This window comes from Sus scrofa, chromosome 6, assembly GCF_000003025.6.
Source record: "Sus scrofa isolate TJ Tabasco breed Duroc chromosome 6, Sscrofa11.1, whole genome shotgun sequence".
Lineage (NCBI taxonomy): Eukaryota > Metazoa > Chordata > Mammalia > Artiodactyla > Suidae > Sus > Sus scrofa.
Genome location: NC_010448.4, coordinates 83,684,735 through 83,704,620, shown reverse-complemented (window position 1 = coordinate 83,704,620; position 19,886 = coordinate 83,684,735). Strand labels below are relative to the sequence as shown.

The 19,886-nt window shown below is 58.1% G+C and overlaps 3 protein-coding genes across 15 annotated transcripts in view; 1 reads left to right on the top strand and 2 right to left on the bottom strand.

Annotated features, from left to right (window-relative positions):
- UBXN11 (UBX domain protein 11) overlaps positions 1-15,912 on the top strand; it is a 25,808-nt gene extending 9,896 nt beyond the window's left edge. For 4 of the 11 annotated variants that reach the window (XM_021095621.1, XM_021095618.1, XM_021095619.1 and 1 more), the window contains exons 5-15: positions 494-596; positions 1,036-1,090; positions 1,556-1,632; positions 4,232-4,340; positions 11,094-11,308; positions 11,592-11,669; positions 12,652-12,769; positions 12,857-12,981; positions 14,307-14,380; positions 14,451-14,591; positions 14,663-14,832. In XM_021095621.1, the coding sequence (XP_020951280.1) occupies positions 494-596; positions 1,036-1,090; positions 1,556-1,632; positions 4,232-4,340; positions 11,094-11,308; positions 11,592-11,669; positions 12,652-12,769; positions 12,857-12,981; positions 14,307-14,380; positions 14,451-14,591; positions 14,663-14,816 (1,249 nt within the window). In that variant the 3' untranslated portion in view covers positions 14,817-14,832. Of the gene's footprint in view, positions 1-493; positions 597-1,035; positions 1,091-1,555; positions 1,633-4,231; positions 4,341-11,093; positions 11,309-11,591; positions 12,458-12,651; positions 12,770-12,856; positions 14,381-14,450 lie in introns of all 11 variants that reach the window. The other 7 variants (XM_021095623.1, XM_021095626.1, XR_002344944.1 and 4 more) reach the window with 6 other exon arrangements.
- SH3BGRL3 (SH3 domain binding glutamate rich protein like 3) lies at positions 15,545-17,148 on the bottom strand. Its single transcript, XM_021095627.1, has 3 exons — positions 16,827-17,148; positions 16,096-16,263; positions 15,545-15,981 (listed from the first exon to the last, which is right to left on the bottom strand). Exons 1-3 carry the CDS (start codon positions 16,872-16,874, stop codon positions 15,916-15,918), a joined length of 282 nt encoding a protein of 93 aa, XP_020951286.1. The 5' UTR covers positions 16,875-17,148; the 3' UTR covers positions 15,545-15,915.
- CEP85 (centrosomal protein 85) overlaps positions 15,547-19,886 on the bottom strand; it is a 38,064-nt gene continuing 33,724 nt past the window's right edge. For all 3 annotated transcript variants that reach the window (XM_021095615.1, XM_021095616.1, XM_021095617.1), the window contains 2 exons: positions 16,827-19,886; positions 15,547-15,981 (listed from right to left, as the gene is read on the bottom strand). In XM_021095615.1, coding sequence (XP_020951274.1) covers positions 19,726-19,886 — 161 coding nt within the window. In that variant the 3' untranslated portion in view covers positions 15,547-15,981; positions 16,827-19,725. The remainder of the gene's footprint in view (positions 15,982-16,826) is intronic.

Here is a 19,886-nt window from a genome sequence, read left to right as displayed (position 1 = left end):
CTTGCACTGCATGTGATTGTTACACCTCTGTAGAGCAGGGTCCCTGCCTTTTTAAGAAAATGGCACTGCCTTTTTGAAGAGTCCAGGCCCCCTGAGCTGCAGGATGTCGCACGTCTTTTGTCTTGGTGCCCTTTAACTTGTCCTCTATCCACCGTCTTTCCTGGGAATGAGGGCTGAGATTAGAGAAGTGATTCAACAGAGGGTGACCTTGCTGAGAGTGCTTCACGGTGATGTGACCCGATGTCGTACTGCTTCCTTGTACATCTTAGGCACGTTACTGAGTCTCTGTGCCTCAGTTTCCCGAAGCAGTTCATTCCCTCAGCAAAGCTGATCTATGAGCACTGTTGTAGGCAGTCCCCGTTATCTAGGTGGCAGCGGTTGTAACCAGGCTTATTTCTGCTGTCATGGAGCCCTCTCCCCCAACCCTGGACCCCCATACCCCCACCCCCCCACCCAGCTCTAGGCCTGGGCTCTAGGACTCTGTCTGGTTGGCAGTCCCTGTGTCCCACGACTCGGAGCTGGTGGCCACCATGATGAAGAAGTTGCGGGATCTGGAGCAGCAGGTGAAGGCCCAGGCTGACGAGATGCTGTTCAAGGTGAGGCCCCTGCCGGTAAAGGGCCAGAGTCCGGTCTAAGGGGCAGAAGGGCCTGGGCTGGGGAGGCTACTCATAGTGAGGCTACTATTGCAATGGGCCAGGGTGGACAGGTTCTAGAACCATCTCCCTGAACAAACCGCCCAACTCAAGGGCTAGTCTGACTTGGAACTGATCTGGGTCCCCGTGACCTGAGCAGAGGGGCTAAGGGGTCTCCTCCACATCTGAGCAAGTCCTATAGACCTCAGATTGGGTGGTAGCAGTGGCTACGGAGTACTGGGCGCCTGGGGGTGCTTCCCACCTCGGTGGAACCACAAGGGTCAGTACAGGAGTGGTGGCGGTACCAAGGCGGGCGGGGACTTTATGCTGCATCTCCCCATCTGCAAGGGGCTCCCTTGGGCTCTGGGAACCACCATGCCTGCTCCCTCCCGCCTTGCTGCAGGATCGGAAGATACGGGCCCTGGAGGAATTGGTGGAGACCCTCCAGGAGCACCAGGGTAAGAGACCCTCACAGCGGGCTGGTCAGCCCTCCTGTTGTACCTCCCCTGGGCCGGTGATCCCTGGGCAGCAGGGCTCCAAAAGCATCAAGCTGAGTCCTCGGTGGGTTTTGGACAGCAGAGCCCAGAGGGGAGCCGTGACACACCCGGGGCGGTGCTCTGCTGTGTGGGACTGAGTCCTCTGAGCTCAGGGTTTGCCATCAGAAGCCTGGAGGAAACCAGCCCCCTCAGCCCCTCGCTCTGGGGGGAGCGGGGAAGTGAGGCTGGCGGCCTCCTGAGAGTCAGTCAGGGCACCCCTCTCCAGGTCAGGTGGAGAGGCCAAGAGGCGGTTCTCAGGGGACCCCCTCAAGTTCTCAAGGGGCAGCTTCTGCAGGTGACCCTCAGGCCAAAGCTCTGGTCACGGTCAGAGGTGGCCTGGCAGCCTCCGAGCTGGGGCAGAGGAACCCCTCCTGTCTTTCCCTGAAGGCTCAGTGACCCTGCGGCGGCAGGAGGAGCTGGAAGCAACGTGCACTCAGCTGCAGCGGCAGGTCGGGGAGATGGAGGTGAGGGAGGCGGTGGCCAGGGCCGTCTGCCCCCAGGGACTGGGTCAGAGCCCACCTCACTGGACCCCTCGCCCCACCCCACACAGGGTTTCCCCAGTCAGGACTCCCCCAGAGCTCCAGGAGCCAGGGCAGGGCCGGGGCCCACCCCCACTTCAGGCTTTGGCTGCCCCCCCCCCCACCCCGTCCTGAACCATTCTCCCCTCTAGTCCTGGGGACCTGCCTCAGGTTTTTGACTCCATCAAGCCCTTTCCCACCTCGGGACCTTGGTCCGTGCTGTTGCTTCCACCCCAAGTATTTTTTTCCCCTGGTGAACTTTCACTCATCCTCTGTGTCAAGTCCAAGTAGGGGGTCCTTCCCCGGGGGACCCCCTTGGACCCCTGACGAGGGCAGGGTCTCCATCATGGGCCTCCTTAGCACCCCAGCTCTCTTCCCCTGGGCCTGTGGGCTCCGTGAGGGAGGGGCTGCTTTTCCCGTGTTCACTGCCCTGTGCCCGGGACCTAGAGCGGGGGCCTGGCCATACATGTTCACTCCATTGGGCAAAACCATTCCCTGCCTCTGAACGTGGAATCTCACCCATTGTCACCTTTCTTGCCCCCATTCACAAAACATGGCTTGAACCAGAGGGTCTCCAGGCTCAAGGGAGGGTGCTGGGTAGGCCCCTTCCTCAGCGCCACCCACACTCCCTTACTGGACCCCCGCCCCCGCCAGAAGCTCTTCTTGGGGTCTAACCTCTCCTTCACCGCACAGTTGGTTTTCAAAGCCCCAACCTCGTTTAAGACCACAGAAGCACACCGCCCCCTCGGCCCCCCACGGCCCCCCAGCCCCAGCTGCAGCCGAGGAGCCCGCCCACCCAGCCTGTTCCTACCGGGGCTGTGGGAAAACAGCTGCTCCCCGCTGGCAGCCAGTGGGGCTTCTCTGAGCAGCTGCCACAGGGCGTGAGGGCCGCCCCCCCAGAGCCTCAGGGCGGAGGGCATTGCAGCTCCTCCGATCATATTGTTCACACACTTAGGGCGGCATCGATTTAGCAAACGCATACAAAGTCTCCTGTGTGCCCGGCACCCTGCCAGGCCCTGGGATTAGACAGGGTTCCTGGCTTCAGGGGGCTGACAGGCTAGAGGGCCAGTACAGAGGAGGACACACAAGTACGGAATATGGTGAAATATTTAAATGGGTGACACAGCAGAGACTAGCCTGGGCCTCTCTGTGGGGTGACATTGGGCAAGAGAACTAGATGAGGAAGGAGCCAGGGAATGAGGATCCAGGCTGAAGAGATGAGCCTCCACCTCCTGCCATGCAGACCAGGCTTGGGTGGGTGGGGTTGTTGTGGGGAGCGGAAGGAAGAAGAGGCTGCAGGGACCACATCCTGGGGGGCAGGGCAGGGGGCAGAGTCCCTGAGAATGAGAAACCATAGGAAGCTCTCAGGTAGGAGAGTGCCGGGGGACGAGGCAGGGAGCAGCGCGGTTTGTCCAAGATGGAGGTGACCGTGGCCCGAACCAGGGGAAAGGGAAGAGAGTGGACAGATTCAGTCTGCTTGGGAGCTGGTGTCACGGGCCCTGTGGGTCCTGGGGTGCAGGGAGAGGAACAGTCCTGGATGAAGCTCCGACGGAGGCAGTGCCTCTCCGTTGATGGCGACAAGGGAGCCTGGGGGGAAGAGGTGTGGGAGACGTCGGGGCGAGGAGTCATGACTAGGCCGGGTTCACTTTGAGATGCCTGTTAGCCATGTACGTGCGGATGGCTGGGGATTTGAAACTGAAGAGGAAGAACACGTGTCGCGGGCGATGAAGGCAGACTCGCGCCCACTGGAATAGGCACGAGGCAGGTTGCAGGTGGCTGCGTGTATGCAGTTGCAGTGAGCTGTGGAGTTGGAGGCTGGGTTGAGGTGGGTCGAGGAGAAGAATGGAGATGAGGAAGCTGCAGCAGGAAGTGTAGACAACTCCGTTTTCCTGGGAGTGGCCGTGGTGGCTCAGCAGGTTAAGACCGCAACTAATCCACGAGCATGTGGGTTCCATCCCTGGCCTCGCTCAGTGGGTTAAGGATCTGGCGTTGCTGTGAGCTGTGTGGTGTAGGCTGCAGACATGGCTCAGGTCCTGTGTGGCTGTGGCTGTGGTGGAGGCTGGCAGCTACAACTCCGATTCCACCCCTGGCCTGGGAACTTCCATATTCTGCACCTGCAGTCCTAAAAAAGAAAAAAAAGTTTTCCTGTGGCAAAGGGGCTGTGAGGCCAGCCCTAGAGGGGCCACATGTGAGTGGACATGTCCCCTCAGACCTGCCAAGTGGGGTGTCCCTGCCCCTCCTGCTTCTCAGGCCAGACCCACCTGCCTTCAGCGAGCTCCTGCTTGTGCCAGGCCCGGTACTAAGTACATGACATGAATTATCTTAGTCTTCCTCACAAGCTTCATTTCACAAGGAGCCTGAGGCTCTAGGCAGCGAAATGGCTTCCCAAGGTCACAGCCAGGAAGTGGTTCAAGACCCTGGGGCCCATCCCCCCGATCCAGTCAGCTTTGGGAGCCCAGGCTGGAGGCTGGGCTGGTGCTGCCTTTTCCCCTGGAAGGGGCTGAGCTGACAGGGCCCTGGACACCTCCCTTCTCTCTCCCCGCAGCGGTTCCTTGGGGACTACGGCCTGCAGTGGGTGGGTGAGCCCGTGGACCAAGAGGACTCTGAGGATAACGAGAGGGACTGGATGACAGCCAAGAAGTTCTGGAAGCCAGGTAGAGTCAGGGTCTACCCCAGCGCCCCCTGCAAAGGGATTTGTCCAGCAGCTTCTGATGGTGCCCAGCTGTCCAGAGGCCATCTCATTCACGCCCCTCCTCCCAGCACGAGGAGGTGCCCCGAGGCCTCCCACGCTTTGCCACTGACACAGGGACAGGAGGGAAAGGCCTCAGCTTTCATCACTGAGCACCTAACCTAGACTCTGTTTGCTCACCTTTCTAAGGCTCCGGGGACCCAGAGATACAAGATGTAACAAGATCTCATTTGTCTCAGGCACCACAGTTCACAGAACATCCCCCCTCCCAAAGCTGTGGCCTTTGAAAGCAGTCCCTCTGCTTTGGAAGTGTCCTGTGGTCCCAGGGCTTGGCCTCCTCTTCGGACTCTTTTTCCAGGTTCCCTTACAGCAAACTATTGAAATCTACCTGCTTTTATGGGACGCCATCCCCTTTTATTCCTAAGTCGAGTGCTGATATCCAGAGGGATGCACTCCAGAGATTTGGGCCCATAGAACTGGCCCCTTCTGAAAGCCGGGTCCATTCTCCACAAAGAATGGAGGTCATTGCCCTGAAGGTTCTTCTCTGGGCTCTGGAGATGGTCACGGCTGGGTCCTCATTGCCACTCTACCCCCAGGCGTGACTTGACTCGGGTTCTGTTCTCTGAGCCTCCAGGTCCTCTCCAATAGATGGGGGTGTGTTCTCGCCCACGCTGGGCTGGACGCAGCACCTCCCGCTGACCTTGCATGCCTTCAGCCCCACGAGTGGGAGCTCTCATTGGTCTCCACAGTCAGAGGCAGTGACAGTCCCGTGGGAACATGAGCGTGGCTCCCGGGCTGACTCTTTGGAAGATGATGGCACTCTCTTGGTTTCACAAGTTTCCAGCAGGGTAAAAACCGAAACCGAAAACATGGGAGTCCCACCTTTGGCCGGATCCCCCTAAATCTCCAGGCACAACCCTCTCATCCTTGTTCCAAAAACATTACTTCCCATTTGGACCACACTTAACTTCCTTTAAAGCATTTTCATAAATAGTCTTGACATGAGCTGGGGTTATTCCATTTTACAGATGTGGAAACTGAGGCACTTAAGACGTCCGAAGCCTGTTGAGTGGAGGGGGCAAGGCTTAAGGCTGAGAGCCCATTGGGAGGTGGTTACAATCATCTGGGCAGAAGATGAGATGATGCCCAGCATAGGGTGATACTGGTGGGGCTGGTGAGCAGGGGCAGAGCAGAGAGATTTATTGGAGATCGCTTGTTCATTAGGGAGGGGGCAGGAGGAACCTGGGCTGACCCTGGGGAGCACGAGTGGGGGGACGATGCTGAGTCCACTTGGGACATAGCAAAGCTGGGGGAGCTTGGTGGCACCTGGGTCATGCCCGGAGCTGAACCCTGGGCTGAGTCCTATGGGAAGTTCTCCAGGGACACCTGCCCAGATGAGAGGCCAGACCCTGGCAGGTGACTGCCAGAAGCTGTAAGAATGTCTGTTCCTGGGCTCTAGGGCCAAAGGCCTGCCAGCACTGCCCCTCCCCTCCCCTCCTTGTCCCTGAGCTGGGCTCAGGCCTCCTTGTTGGAGGAGAGTCATCCTCTTGGCCGGAGGGGGCTGCCCTGCCCCTTTGGGGAAGGAGTCAGACCAGACAGCTGCTTTCTGGTCCTGGCTCTGTGGATTCCTACCCTCTCCCTCCAAAACAGAGCAGCCCCCCTCCCCCCGGCTCTGTGCTTTACACACAGAGTACGGCCAGCTCAGAAGCCACTTGTAAAAGCCACCCAGCCACAAGCTCCCTCTGTGTGTCGTCTTCCTTCTTTTGCTTTTTGATTCTTCCACACGGAGGGACCTTGATTTCACTCTCCTACCCGATGAACAACATGTTTTTCACTTCCAGCAGCTTTTCCTCCTGGAACCCTCCCACGCTCTTCCCTTCCTTTCCCCATGGCCTGGTCCCCAGCTGCTAGACTGCTCCCGCCCCAAGGACCCTTGGGCCCATGGAGGTAGCCTCTGGCTGGCCCTGATGCTCTGGCTCCTTTCTTTGGCTCTCCCTCTGTTGGGTACCACTTCCCACAGGCCCTGGGGCAGCAGGCCAGGGGATAGGTGAGCTGGGGCGTCTGTATTGGGCAAACTGGGGCTGATTCTAATGTTCTGGAGCCCGGGAGTCCTATCTTAAGGAGGAGGCCCCTGCAGGGGCCCAGGGGAGAGGAAGCTCAGCCCCTCCCACCCTTCCACCAGCGGGGTGAACATCAAATCGGGTGCCGGGTGCCAGGTGCCTCAGGGTACACGCAGACCTGAAAGGGCGGCTCTGCTCTGGCCATGCTACTTTCAGGTCAGATGTTGCTCTGGCCATACCACTTTCAAGTCAGGTGTCGAGCCTCAAGGCTGAAAGCTCCTGCCAACTTTGAGCTCCTGACCCCTCTTCCCCATCCTCTCTGACCTCCTCACCTCCCTTCCCCCATCCCCTCTGTGCTTCCCTCCCCTCCCCCATCAAGTTCCTGCCCTCCTTCTCCATCACCCTCCCCTGAGTCCCCCCACCTCCCCCAGCCCTTTCCCCCAGGCCCAGGCTCCTGCCTCTTCCTTCCACTGCTCAGGATGCTACCCTGACCCCTCTGTGGGCTGTAGCTGGCTTCACTTGTCCCTGGGCTGCCCTTGAGCCCCTGGGACTGGCCTGGCCTGGACCCCTGGCAGGATTAGCTCCTTCCAGCTGCATTCCCATTAGCTCCAGCCTGTGCTGTGTCCCCTGGGTGCCTTGTCCCCTTTCCTCCCCTCCTTTGGAGCTCAGCTAAACCCGACTTGCTGCAGCTGCCCCGGGCGCGTGGTTAGGGGCTCTGGCTGAGGAGTGGGGCCTGGTCAGATCGGACCCTGCACCGTGTGTGGAGAAATTGCTTCACCTCTGAGTCCACATCCTTATCTGCGATGTGAGGAGATGCTATCTTTGATCCCTAGGCACTGAGAGCACTGAATGCCCCAGCATATGTGGAATGTTCTCGCCGGCTGTGTGGTCAGTCAATAGTGACCATGTCCATTTGCTTCTTGGCGCCTCCTGTGCTCGAGTGCCCGGCACAGGGCTTGACCCAGAGGCCAGCGCACGTGCACAGGCAGGTGATTGGCGGGCGGTGCCCGGGTGCCCTGGCCTGGATGACCCGAGCCTGCCGGGACATCCTCTGCGCAGGATGACGTGGGGACGAGCAGCGCCGTGCTCAGCAGCAGAGGCCGGAGAAGGCAGATCCTGCCTAAGTCACAGGCTGGAGCTAATGGGGGGCCTGTGTTCTCTCCTCTGGCTCCTCTGAGGGGCAGAGTGAATGTAGGTGAAGTCCTCAGAGCAGGGCCTGGCTTGCAGGTGGATGGAAATAGTGGGTCTGTTTCCTGGTCTACAGCCTTTGGCTGCGGTACCCAGTGGCCGGGTACGGCCTTGAGGTAACTAACAGCAGCAGGTGGGCTTCCTGTGACAGTGCGAGGAGCCAGCCCAGGGTGGGCTCACCACTCACCTGTGCCTAGTGGCAAGGTCTGGCCCTCCTCTGGGTCCCTGGCCCCCCCAGTGGCAATTACCACATGCCATTGTCACTGTTTGTCACCCTGTCTCCTTCACTCAAGTAGGAGCTCTGGGCACAGGCATGGCCATGCATCTCAGGGCGTGGCAGGGCATGGGTGCTCCAGGCATACTTGCTGAAGGGACGGATCCACTGCTTCTTGAGCCCCCACTGTGGGCCAGGCCCGTGTCTAGCCTGTGTTCAAGGCGTGCCCAGTGTACTTGGTAAGAGAAGTAAGCAAACACAGTGACACCAGCCTGTGACAAGGGCCCAAGGGCTCCAGGAACCCAGCAGGAACAGGGCCCCAGGCCCAGACGGAGGGGGCTCCTGGGGAGGCCTCTCCAAGGAGGTGATAGGAGAGGGCGCTGAGCCCTGTGATGAACAAGGAGGTGGGCTGTCAGTGACAACAAAGCCATTGTTTGCCAGGCATTTCCTGTGAGGCTCACCAGCCTGTGAAGAAGGGGCTGTTATTGTTCCTCTTCCATTTTACAGAAAAGGAGGTTGAGGCCCAGAGACGCTGGCCCACATGCCCAGGATCACACAGCCTGGAAGTGGTAGCACTGGCCATGTGGCTCCAGAGTGTGAGCAGAGGAGCTTGTTGAGGGCAGGCTGGGGAGCTGGTGCTCTGAGGGTCCTGAGAGTTGGGTCAAGGAGCTTGGACCTGACCTCTATGCCTTGTCACTCCCCTTTTAAGTAAAATCCTGGGCTCTCAAAAGTTGGATGAGGCCCCAAAGGTGATCTCCCTGCACTGCACCCCTCCTTGGAAAGGAATCCCAATGAGCAGCATCTGAAGAACCAGCCCTGAGAGGCAGCCTGCGTGGTCATGAAGGACAGAGGCTTAGAGTTACCTGGGCCCTGCAAGCTGGGTGACCTGTTGCACGTCACCTTACCAGGCCCAATTTCTTCATCTGTTAAGTGGGAGCAGCAAGACCTATTTCTAGGTGCCTGGCACGTAGTAAAGACTGAGTCGGCATCACAGTCAGGTCACCCCAGGGTCTCGGCGGCATGAAGTTTCCCCGGAAAGGAAAGCTGCTGCTTGGAGAGGAAATGCCTTGCTTGACCTCTGCCCTGCCTCCTCGCAGGCTGGCTGTGCGGCTGTGCGGGCCAGGCTTCTGTTAAGCTTCCCTGCTGTGAGGTGGCCATGCCAGGCTCTTCCTGCCTCATTCAGTCCTGGTTTGTCCAAAGATGCTCTTCCTTCTCTTGGGCCCTTTGTCTTGCCTCCGCTCTGCTGCCTCTGATACCAGCCTGACCTCTTGTACCCCACCCCCCCTTTCACTTCTCCACACCCGAAGCCTGGCTGGGAGCCTTTGGGGCTGATTTTCTCGGCACACTTTTCTTTTCCCTTTCTTTACTTCCTGGCATCCTCCCTCGCGCTTCCACTTGCCCTGAAAAAAGCCCAAGCCTGGGAGGCAGCTGAATTAGCAGTCCATGCATCTGAATGGTCCTCTTGGCTCTGCTCCGTGTGGCCTGCTTGGGCCAAGTCATCTGCCTCTTTAGGCTTCACTTTTGTCCTCTGTAAGAATGGAGGGATGGGGGCAGTTGTTGAAGGAGATGAGCCTTTTCTTTCTTTTTTGGCCACCCTGCGGCATATGGAATTCCCAGGCAGGTATCAGATCCGAGCCGCAGTTGCGACCTGTGCCGTGGCTATGACAACACCGAATCCTTTAACCCACTGCCAAGGATTGAATTAGTGTCCCAGCGCTGCAGAGACATTCCAAACCTGTTGCACCACAGCAGGAACTGCGAGATGAGCTTTTCTGTTGTTATTTTTAGGTTTACCAAGGTGTTCTGAAAGTAGTTAGTTGCTAAAGGAAAATAGTGTCTTGGTATCATTTTAACTCATGCCAGGGATGCCCAGGATGTGATGATCTGTGAGTTTTTCTCGGGGATCTCAGGGACTCCAGGGGACTCCAGGGGACCCCAGGGGGAAGTGGGAGACAGGTAGGAAATGTAGCAGCAGGGAGGCCAGCTGGGCTTACTGTTTCAGCAGCCACAAAGGCAACAGGAAACCCACATCTGTACTTCCCCAGTACAACCACTGCACCGGTGTAGGGAAAGGAATTGGGTCCCCAGAGCTCTGACCCACATCCTTCCGCAGCCTGGCTGTTCTGGTAAAAAATAGCTTCCATGAAGGCCCAGGAAGTCACTGGTGTTCTGTAGGGTTACACCCTTGTAGATTCTGGCTTGGGGGCCAGATCCCTTCAAGGCCTGAGAACAAGCCCCTGGCCTGTCTCCCATCAGCGTCCCACCTGCTCTGTGCCCTTTCTGCTCTGGCATCTGCCCTGGCTGTCTCCACCACCCCCTCTGACCCCCTGAAGCTTAGGAGCAGCTGTATGTACAACACATTTTTCAGAAGAGGAGCCCACAGCTGCCAGTTTGTCAAAGGGGTCTCTGACCCAGAAATGCATGCACAACTCAAGGTCTGTCCCATATGTGTTCTGCCTAGCAGCTTCCCTGACATCCTCCCTAAGAGCCATCTGTCCCTGCCCTGACCTCCCTCTCCTGATGGTGCAGATGGGTGGGAAGAACAGGCTCCAGGATCAGTCCCCTCTTCTAACTTGCCAAGTGGCCTGGGGCCAGTCATTTTTCATCTCTGTGGGCCTGTTTGCTCATGTGTGAAATGGAGATAAATAGCCCCTGCCTCATGGCCTCCGGGTTAGCTCGGGGCCATGTGTGCACGGTAGAGTTGGTAACGGTAACTAAGGTGGAGAGATGCTTGTTTGAACCCTTCCGTGGTCATCTTGGACCCTCCCAGCCATCGAGGAATTATCACCCCCTCCTAGAAGAGAATGTCATGCAGAGCATTAAGTGACTTGACCAAGGTCACATATGTAGAAGCAGAGGAGCTGGAATTTGAACCCAGACAGCTGGCAACTCTGCACTGTGCTCTTCAGCTGCTAACCCAGCGCCTGGCACATCTAACCTGGGGCCCTGCTCCTGCCACTTAACTGCATATGCCCCTAGGCCAGCCGTGAACTGCTCACCCTCAGTGCCCTAATTTGAAAAATGGGGACGGTTATAGTCTCTACAGCATAGGGTTGGTCTGAAGAGAGAATGGGGTAGCATAGCAACCACCTGGCACAAAGTAAATGCTCAATAAAGAGACAGCCATTAGTATTATGTGGTGGAAGTTGCGTTCCTCCCTGGGTGGTTGCTTAAGGAGGTGCTGGGGCGCATGCCCGGCTCTAGAGCACACAGCAGCCAGGAGGAGAGGCTCATGGGTGTCTGTTCTCTTTGCCAGGGGACTCATTGGTACCCCCTGAGGTGGACTTTGACAGGCTGCTGGCCAGCTTGAAGGATCTCAGTGAGCTGGTGGTAGACAGTGACACGCAGGTGACGCCAGTGCCCAGCAGAGTGCCACACCATGCTCTCGAACCCATCCCACTGAAGCTCTACCGGAACGGCATCATGATGTTTGACGGGCCCTTCCGGCCCTTCTACGCGCCCTCCACACAGGTAGGAGTTGTGGGAGGGGAGACAGGCCCGTGCACCTTCAGGCTGCTCTGGTGGCCCACCACCTGCTCACCATTAGTTGGAGATAATGGGGTCCCAGCACACCCCTGGCACCCGGGCTCATGCACAACTTGCAGAGCACCCCCTGTCCAGGCCCTGGGGCTCTCTTTCCAGAGTGTGATCCACAGAGTCAGCCTAGGGCCCAGGGCCTGCCTTCTAGGCAGCAAGCAGGGTGGAGGGTGCCGCACAGATCCAGCCAGGCCTCACCCTACCTCTTCCCCTGCAGCGCTGCCTTCGAGACATATTGGATGGCTTCTTCCCCTCAGAGCTCCAGCGGCTGTACCCTGATGGGGTCCCCTTTAAGGTGATGGGCTGCTCCTCAAACCACTCGCTCCTGGTATGGGGATTTTGGAGGGGATGGCGATGCTTCCTCAGGCATCACCCAGTCTGGGATGGGAAGCCACTGCCTCATCTCAGGGGATCCCAATCTGATGACCTCCAGGAGGAGGATGAGCCTGAAACCAGGCTGGGAAGGGAGTGGGGAGGCTGCGGTGGCCATAGCTGCTACATCAGCAGTGGGGGAGACACACGGCTGAGCAGCAGGCAGCGCCCCCTGCTGGTGTCCTGAAAGCACAGTCTTCTGCTGCGTGGGACCCCTGGCCCTCTTCCCCAGCACTCAGGACACCGGGACAGGCCTGAGAACAGGGCACAATGAGGAGTCCATGCGAAGGTGGCCTGGCTTCCCCCAGAGCCTCCTGGAGTACCTGGTTGGGGTGGAAGGCAGTGTCACGCGGAGGGCAAGTGTTGGGACTAAAGGACGCTAAGTGGAGTCAGCCCCCTGCTGTGGGGGCGGTGGGCGGTGAGGAGGGTGCTGGGCTGGGAGCACATGAGGCGGCGTCCCAGAGGGTGGTGAGTTAGCTCCACAGTGAGGGCATGCGAGGGAGCGTGTGCCACCACGGCTTGGAAAATAGCATGAGTCATGACCGGGGGTGTTTGAGGCGGTTCATGCTAAGCTGGGCTTGGCCCTCTCCTGACACCTTCACCCCTCCGCTCCCGCTCTGCTCCTGTGAGGAGGGGCTCTGTGAGGAGGAAATCAGTACTGTGGCTCCAGCTGGCATGATGAGGGGAGCCTGCGGCAAGAGCAGGGCCCAGGTGGGTGAAGGCAGCGTGAACTGTAGCTCTCTTGCTTTCTCCCTGGGCCTCAGTTTCCTCATCTGTAAAATGGGGATTGCATCAGACCATCCCTTGGGCCTATTCCTGGGGCCTCTGTTTGGGCAAGCAGGTATGGGGCTGGAGCCCAGGGCTGAGGAGCTGTGTCAGCCGCTGCTTTCCTTCCTTCTTGCCAGGTGAGTGACCTGCGCGATCAGGTCTACCCAGAGAATGGGCTGGACCCATTCCCAGGTGAGGGCCGCGTGGTAGGCCTGCAGAGGATTCGAAAACCCTGGGACAGGACGGAGCACCCAGGTGAGCTCAGCCCGAAGGCAGGTGCTGGGGTGCCCTGAGCTCCAGGTGGCCTCCTCCACTGTCACTCACAGTCCCTGCCCTGGCCAGGCTCCATTGCCCTCCCTGCAGGCTCCAGGATGACTGCAGAGAAGTTTCTGAACAGGCTCCCCAAATTTGTGATCCGACAAGGCGAGGTGATTGACATCAGGGGTCCCATCCGGGACACCCTGCAGGTGAGGCCAGCCCTGGCTCCCCCAGCCTTTTTGGGGGGCTTTATCATCATCCATGCCCAGCCTACCAGAGTGGCAGCTTATCTGGAGGCTCAGGTTTGGGGTCCTGAAGACGACCTGGATGGAGAAGTGAATCCCTCAGAGCTATTCCACTGTCTCCTGGAAAGGATGTTGCTGGTGAGGGCTCTGAGCTGGGACCAGAGAGCAGATGGCCAGTGCAGGGGTATGGCTGGAAGAGGGGAAAAATCAGAGGAGTCTTGGCTGGGAGTTAGCTCAAGTCCAATCTGAAATACTCCTTCCTGGCCTTCACAGAACTCATCATCCTCTCTCCTCACTCCCTGTCCTGCTACTCGCCCCCCCATCCCCCGCCCCGGTCTCCACCTGTGAAAGGTACCAAACCCGTCTCTCAGGACTCTGCCTTCACCGCACAGGGCTGAGTCCTGTCAGATCTGTCGATCCCCACAACTTCTCCTGAATCCAACTCTTCTCTCCATCTGCACCACCTACCATCCTAGTCTGGGCTCCAGAGTGTTTCCCAGACAACTGCAGTGGCCCATCACTGGGCTCCCACCTCCACTCCTGCCCTGCCATCATCCTCCCCCAGCAGCCTCTGTGCACTTTTAAAAATAAACTGGGGAGTTCCCTGGTGGTGTAGTGGGTTAAGGATCTGGTGTTGTCACTGCTGTGGCACTGGTCACTGCTCTGGCGCGGGCTCAATCCCTGGCCCTAGAACTTGCGCATGCCAAGGATGTGGCTTAAAAAAAAAAAAGTATAAACTGGATCTTGGCTCTTCCCTGTTGAAACCTTCCAGTGGTTATTAGGTAAGGCCTGTCATACCTTTCTGGTCCTCTTTCTACCTCTAACCTTTTCTTTCTTCCAGTCCAACCTGATTCCCGGTTTCAGCCACTTGAACTGCTGACCCTTTCCCAAATATTTCACCTCTTCTCAGAAGCTTCCCTGAGCTATCTGGAATATCTTTGCTTCCCATTCCATTTCTAAGGACTCCTCCTCATCCTTCACTCACTGCTCAAGTGTCATTTCCCCAGGGAGGCCCCCCCTGACCCATGCTGGGTTGGGCATCCAGACTGGTCACTGTGTGGGGTTCTGTCTCCCTCACTAGGATGAGGGAAGGGAATGATGGGATTCCCAAAGTTTCCCTTCCACTTTCTCTCCTTGGGCCCCAGTTTGCACAGAACAACCCCTCTTCTCCTGGGCTCATTTGTCTCATCCATCCCTGGTTAGGGAGAAGTCCCTTGTAAGGGTTGGGGGGAGGGTATGACTCTGGCAGGGCCCAGGGCTCTGTCCACACCATCTATGATGCTTTCCAGAACTGCTGTCCATTGCCTGCCCGGATCCAGGAAATCGTGGTGGAGACGCCTGCCTTGGCTGCTGAGCGTGAGAGGTAAGGACCCTAGGATTGGGCCATTGGGAGTGGGGGTAGGGGGAGGCATTAATGGCCTCTGGGCCTGCAGGAGTCAGAAGTCGCCAGAGTCGCCGGCGCCCCAGCTCTCCATGCTGCGCATCAAATCTGAGAATGGCGAGCAGGCCTTTCTGCTGATGATGCGGCCTGAGGACACCATCGGAGATGTGCGCGTCCTGCTCGCGCAGGCCAGGTGGGTGTGGGGCGCGGCTGGCAGCCCGAGGGAGCGGTAGCCCCGCCTGATCCGTTCTTTCCTGTCCCCAGGGCCGTGGATGCCACCACCTTCGAGATCTTCAGTACGTTCCCGCCCACAGTCTACCACGACGCTCTCACTCTGCTGGCCGCAGGCCTAGTGCCCAGCGCCACACTGCTGCTTCGGGCGCACCGGGCCCCGCGGCCCGCCCCCCGCCCCGAATAAAGCACCCGCCCAGACACTGGCTGCTCCCGAGAGGCTCTCTGGGCGGGGCAGCCAGGCTTCGCCAGCTCTGCCGGGGGAGGGGGCGGTGCCGACCCGCCCCCTCCGTAACTCGAGCCCAGCTGCGGGCTAGGCCGCTGGGTCTTTGTCCTCCAGGTTCCTCTTTCCGCCCAGAAGGGCTGGCTGATCCTGGGGAAGGAGGGCCAGCCCCAGCCCAGCCTCTGTTGGGGTAGTAGCGCCTCAAGTGCAAGCGTGCAGCCAGCGTATCCCTGCCAGACATGCACAGAACCACCGGCACATGGGGACAGTTCCTCAACACTGTGCACCAAAGCCACTGCCCCCACCCTGGCAGAACTGCAGCTGGGCATCCATTTCCATGACACACCCACACCTAGCTGGTCCACTGGGACACAGGCAGCTGGCCACAAGGCACAGCCATGTTACTGACTGGCATACAAACATGCAGTAGACATGAAGGCACACACGTGTCATGGTCACCATTGTATGCATGTGAACTGGTGCGTGACCCACACTGTCTCTAGAAACCATTGGTCCACACAGGTATGTATGTGCTGGACACATTTCCAACACATGCCTTATCACGCACGCAGGTGCCACACAGAGGACAGCCAATTGACCTGCCCACAGGAGCACAGCCTCAGCACAATCACATCTACCAGCCTTGCTCAGGGCAGGGACCCAGAATGCCCAGGCACACCAAACAGACACAGTGCCAATGGAATGGGACATTTAATTGTTTCTGCGGTGCTCCCAGATGGGGATTGCGGGGCATTTGGCAGAGCCCTGGCTAATGGAACCAGCAAAGGTGCCCATTAGCCAGTGCCAGGCAGGGTGGCAGTCTCAGGACCTGGCTGACAACAGCCAGCACTTGGGCTGTTAATTTCCGAGACTAGTGGGTAAGGAATGTTGCCTTCGAATGGAGGAGGGGGCTACAGTTAGGAGAGGGGAGAAAGGTCATGGGTTAGGGGGAGGGGCTCCAAGGTCAGAAGGTTAAGAATACCAGGCGGTTGGTCACAAGGTCCTTCGTGGCTGGGTGATTGCTAAGGGGAATGTGGTGACGGAGTCCGGGCGCTGGCTTGGTTCAGGACAGTTTCAGGAACTCCTGCAGTGTGTTTTGTTCCACAGCCTCCACGAAGAGCTCATAGTCCTGGGGGAGGGGAGGAGAGGAGGTCACCTGTGTCCTAGTATTTTGTCTCAGGTCTGACTCTGGCTGGCAGTCCTCTTACAACATTCCCTTCACCCCCAACCCCTGGGCCCGTACCCCACAGTACTGGTCCCCGTTGACAATCTGGGGTGGGGTGGCCTTGGGGTTGCCCGCCAAGGCTCGCATCTCATCCCGCAGGGCGTTGTCCTGGGAGATGTCCACTAGTTGGTACTGGATGCGCTTCCCATCCAGGATGCGGGTCACCTCGCTCTGCTGGGACTTGATCTGGGGGCAGAGGGCGGGCAAAGGTTAGTGAACAATCTGGAGGTTTTGGGACAGTGGCCAGGAGCTTTTGTTTTCTTGTCCCCCTCCATACCCTAGGGGAGGGCTCTGGCCATTAGGAGTTGGGAGGATGAGTCAGGCTTGTGGTGGTGTGGGATGAGAGAGGGACCACCAACCGTGGGGAGGAGAGTCAGAATGAAGCTAAGTGGGATAAATTCAGGGTGGGGAAGCCAGGAGCTCAGCAAGAAGAAAGCAAGGCATGCCTGAGTGGAGGCTGGTAAGGGGCCACCCCGGCCCCAGGTACACACATAGTGGAGAGGGAGGGCAAGATGAGGACATGGTCAAGGATCAGCCTGGTAGTGGGGGTGCAGAGGACCCAGGAGGCCGGAAGGAGGTGTTCAGTGTTCAGGAAGGGGCCGCGAAGCCTGCCCCCGCAACCCGACTTAGGAGGCCTTGCCCAGCACCTCGCCTCCCCCGCCCTGGGGGCGGGTCCCAGGCGCTGGTCCCGAGCACCAGGACCGCCGCCCGCGCTCTCCCCCAGCGCCGGGCCCACGGCGCGCACTTACTTCGCGGGAGCCGGTGACCGACGTGCTGTAGACGCGCAGGCCGCTCATGCTGCGGGTGGACCGACAGGCCGAGAGACAGGCAGACGGGTAGCGGTAGCAGCAGCTGCACGGCCTGGAGACGAGGCCGCCGCGCTCGGGAGCGGTTTCCTTCCTGCTCAGCCCGCGAGTCACCGCTCTCAGGACCAATGGGCGGCGCAGACAAGCGCGCGGCTGGGGCGGGGCCTGCGCGACCCCGCCCCGCGCACCAGCGGGCCCCTTCCCCTCCCCTTCGGGGTCCCAGAGCGCGGAGGACCCCAGCCCCACGCAGGGCCGTCCCCTCCACTCCTCCCGGTTCTAGGGCTCACAGTGTGAGGCTGCGGATCAACCTGACAGTAGGGTGGGGCAGGGGCAAGGGTTTGGCAAAGGCCTCCTCCTCCGCCTCGCCCGCATTTGCTGCACCCAAGTAGCCACCCCGTGCCACGACAGCGCTGCTCAGGTCCGGGCTTTGAAGTCTCAGCTGTTTTCAAACCTAAAACTCTCCAGCTAGAGGCCTCACCCCAAGGGACCACCGCCCCATTCCCCCAGGGGCCACCCACACAGAGCTAACCCAGCAGGCACACCACAGCAGGGACAGCCCTTGCTTAGACATTTTCCCCAAAGTTCCTCTCTGCTCAGATAGGCAGGTTTAGACGGGTGTAGCAGCAGATGGGGCCACACCCTCAAGGAGCCAGACGGAGATCAAGGTAAGAAAGAGGCTTCTACTTCTGGACTGGGTGGAGGCAGAGGTTGGTGTCAGGACTCCTAAGTCTGGGACCTTGTTAAAGACCCACAGTTGGTCTTGGGGTGGCCCCAGCTTCACCCCAACTCCTTGCTGTAGGTGGTACTTCAAAACTCCAACTCCCAGCAAAATGCAGGGAGTTCAGAAGGAGCAACCAGCCCCACTGGGGTGACTCAGCCATCTGTCTGGGGTTGGACATGACTCCACTCTGAAGTCCTCCCAGGTCCAGGGCTCTGAGAATAACCCAGGAAGACAACCCTAGCTCCTTGAGGCAAACACAGTGCCACTTCCTCAGAGCGACCCACAGGCAGCAGACTTCCTCCTCAGAGGATTACTGAAACTCAATGACAAACTTGCTTCAACTCAGGGCAGCTTCACCCAATCAGAAGTGCCATGGGGAAAGATCTCATCTGTCCCCACAGAATGAAAGAGGAGCAGAAGCAGTAGAGATACAGACACGAGAGGCTTGATCTGCCAAAGTTGCCTCCTTGCTGCTGTTTGGAGAACTTGGCTAAAACCCCATGCTTTGGCTCCAACAAGCCAAAGTAAGGGGTGGAGTACGAGATGATGGTAATAGAAGGCGATGGAAAACTGAGGACTTTGTTAAATTTTTATTTTGTAATCAAAATAGGCAATACAAACCAGTTGACATAACAAGGGTTCATATAAATAACTGCTTATAAATTCTGAGGAAAAATACCCGTGAGCATGGTGGCTGGGCTCCCAATACAGGGTGGAGGCCAATCAGGCAGCTCTGCTTTTAGGAGGCAGAAGTCCAGAGACGGCTGGGTGGGGCTGCTCTAAATGGAAGGGATAAGTCACTCCATAAATAAAACACAAACTTGTAAAAACATTTAAGAAGGGTCTCATTCAGGCCCAGGAGTGAGGTCCAGGACGCTGCCCCGCCAGCCCAAAGCCCAGCAAGAATCCACTGGCTAGATCTGAACTCCTGAACAACTCAGTGCCACCCCACCCACCTATGGCTCTGGCTTGGCCTGGTTCCAGATCTAAAGGAGGCCTGGGGCTGGCCCAACAACCAGATACAAACAACTGCAAGATGCTCCCTCAATGAGGAGGCAAGAGAAATCAGAAAGCAGAGGGTCCAAAGACCCCAGAAAAACGAACAACAAAAAACACTGAAAGCTGTACCTTAAAGCTGACCTGTACTGGGTACTCTGAACTCTCAAGGAGCCCAGAACAGGAAAGGACCCCCATCCCCAAACACAACAGAGGCACAAATCAGAAGGCTGGGCACCGCACCCAGCCCTAGGGGGAGGGGGTAAGCAGCTTGACAGTTGCCCTGTGGTATCCTGGGAGAAAATCCTGCCCAAACCCAGAACCATAGAGTAGAGTTTGCACTTAAAGCCCAAAGAAGGGGGCTACCTGGCCGGCCTGAGAACAAAGAGGAAGGGGGCTCTGCTGACCTTATGATCAGGGCCCCAAGGACACAGGGCAACTAGAATGGAGTCTCCTGTAAAAGAGCATGGTAGCACAGATGAAGGAGCTCTGGTTATAATCCCTAGGCCCCCAGTTTTAGTGAGTACTTTGCTAATGAAGAGATTACCCTGAGGCATCTGTGAGAACAAGAGCCCTGAGGAAGCAGTGAGATTGGGCCTAAGAAAACCCAGAGCCAGCTCAGGTCCCAGGAAGGCTGGCACATGGGGCCTAGGAATTCTCAAATGGCCATTGCTACTGGTACTCAGCCTTTCTTGGGCCCTCTAAGGAACTCTGGGCATCAGTAGGACCAAGATGTGGAGTGGGAATGAATGTGGATCCAGCCCAAAGGATGGAGCAGGAGGTGAACAGCCTGTTTGCCTTCGACGTCAGCCTACAGCTGGAAACAGTCTATGAGGACTTACCAGTCTACCTGCAAAAGTTAATTAGTAACTCACCCTCAAAGGGTGAATCAGGATGACAGAACAAATGCAATCCAACAAGGCAAAGCCAGTGCGGGGCAGGGCAAACAAAACTCTCTAATCAGCCCTTGGCCCCAGATGCAGGCTCACACCTCCCCTCCACTCCTCTCTGGGAATAGCAGCAAATAGGAGGCAAAAGATTGTCAGAGCAGGACCTGCTGGACCGGGCTCTCAGCAAACCAGATTCTCCCTGGGGGAACACAACCTGTCCCACCCCCAGCATTCCTCACTGTGTGACACAGTTTTCTCCCATGTCCTGGGCGTATCTGTCTGACATGGTGGTCCTTAAGTCTTCAATATCTCGGCGTAGCTGTTGAACCTCTTCTAGTTTCCTTCTGATCACATCCGGCTTCTGCAAATCTAGCTGAATCCCTGGGTGCTGTGCAG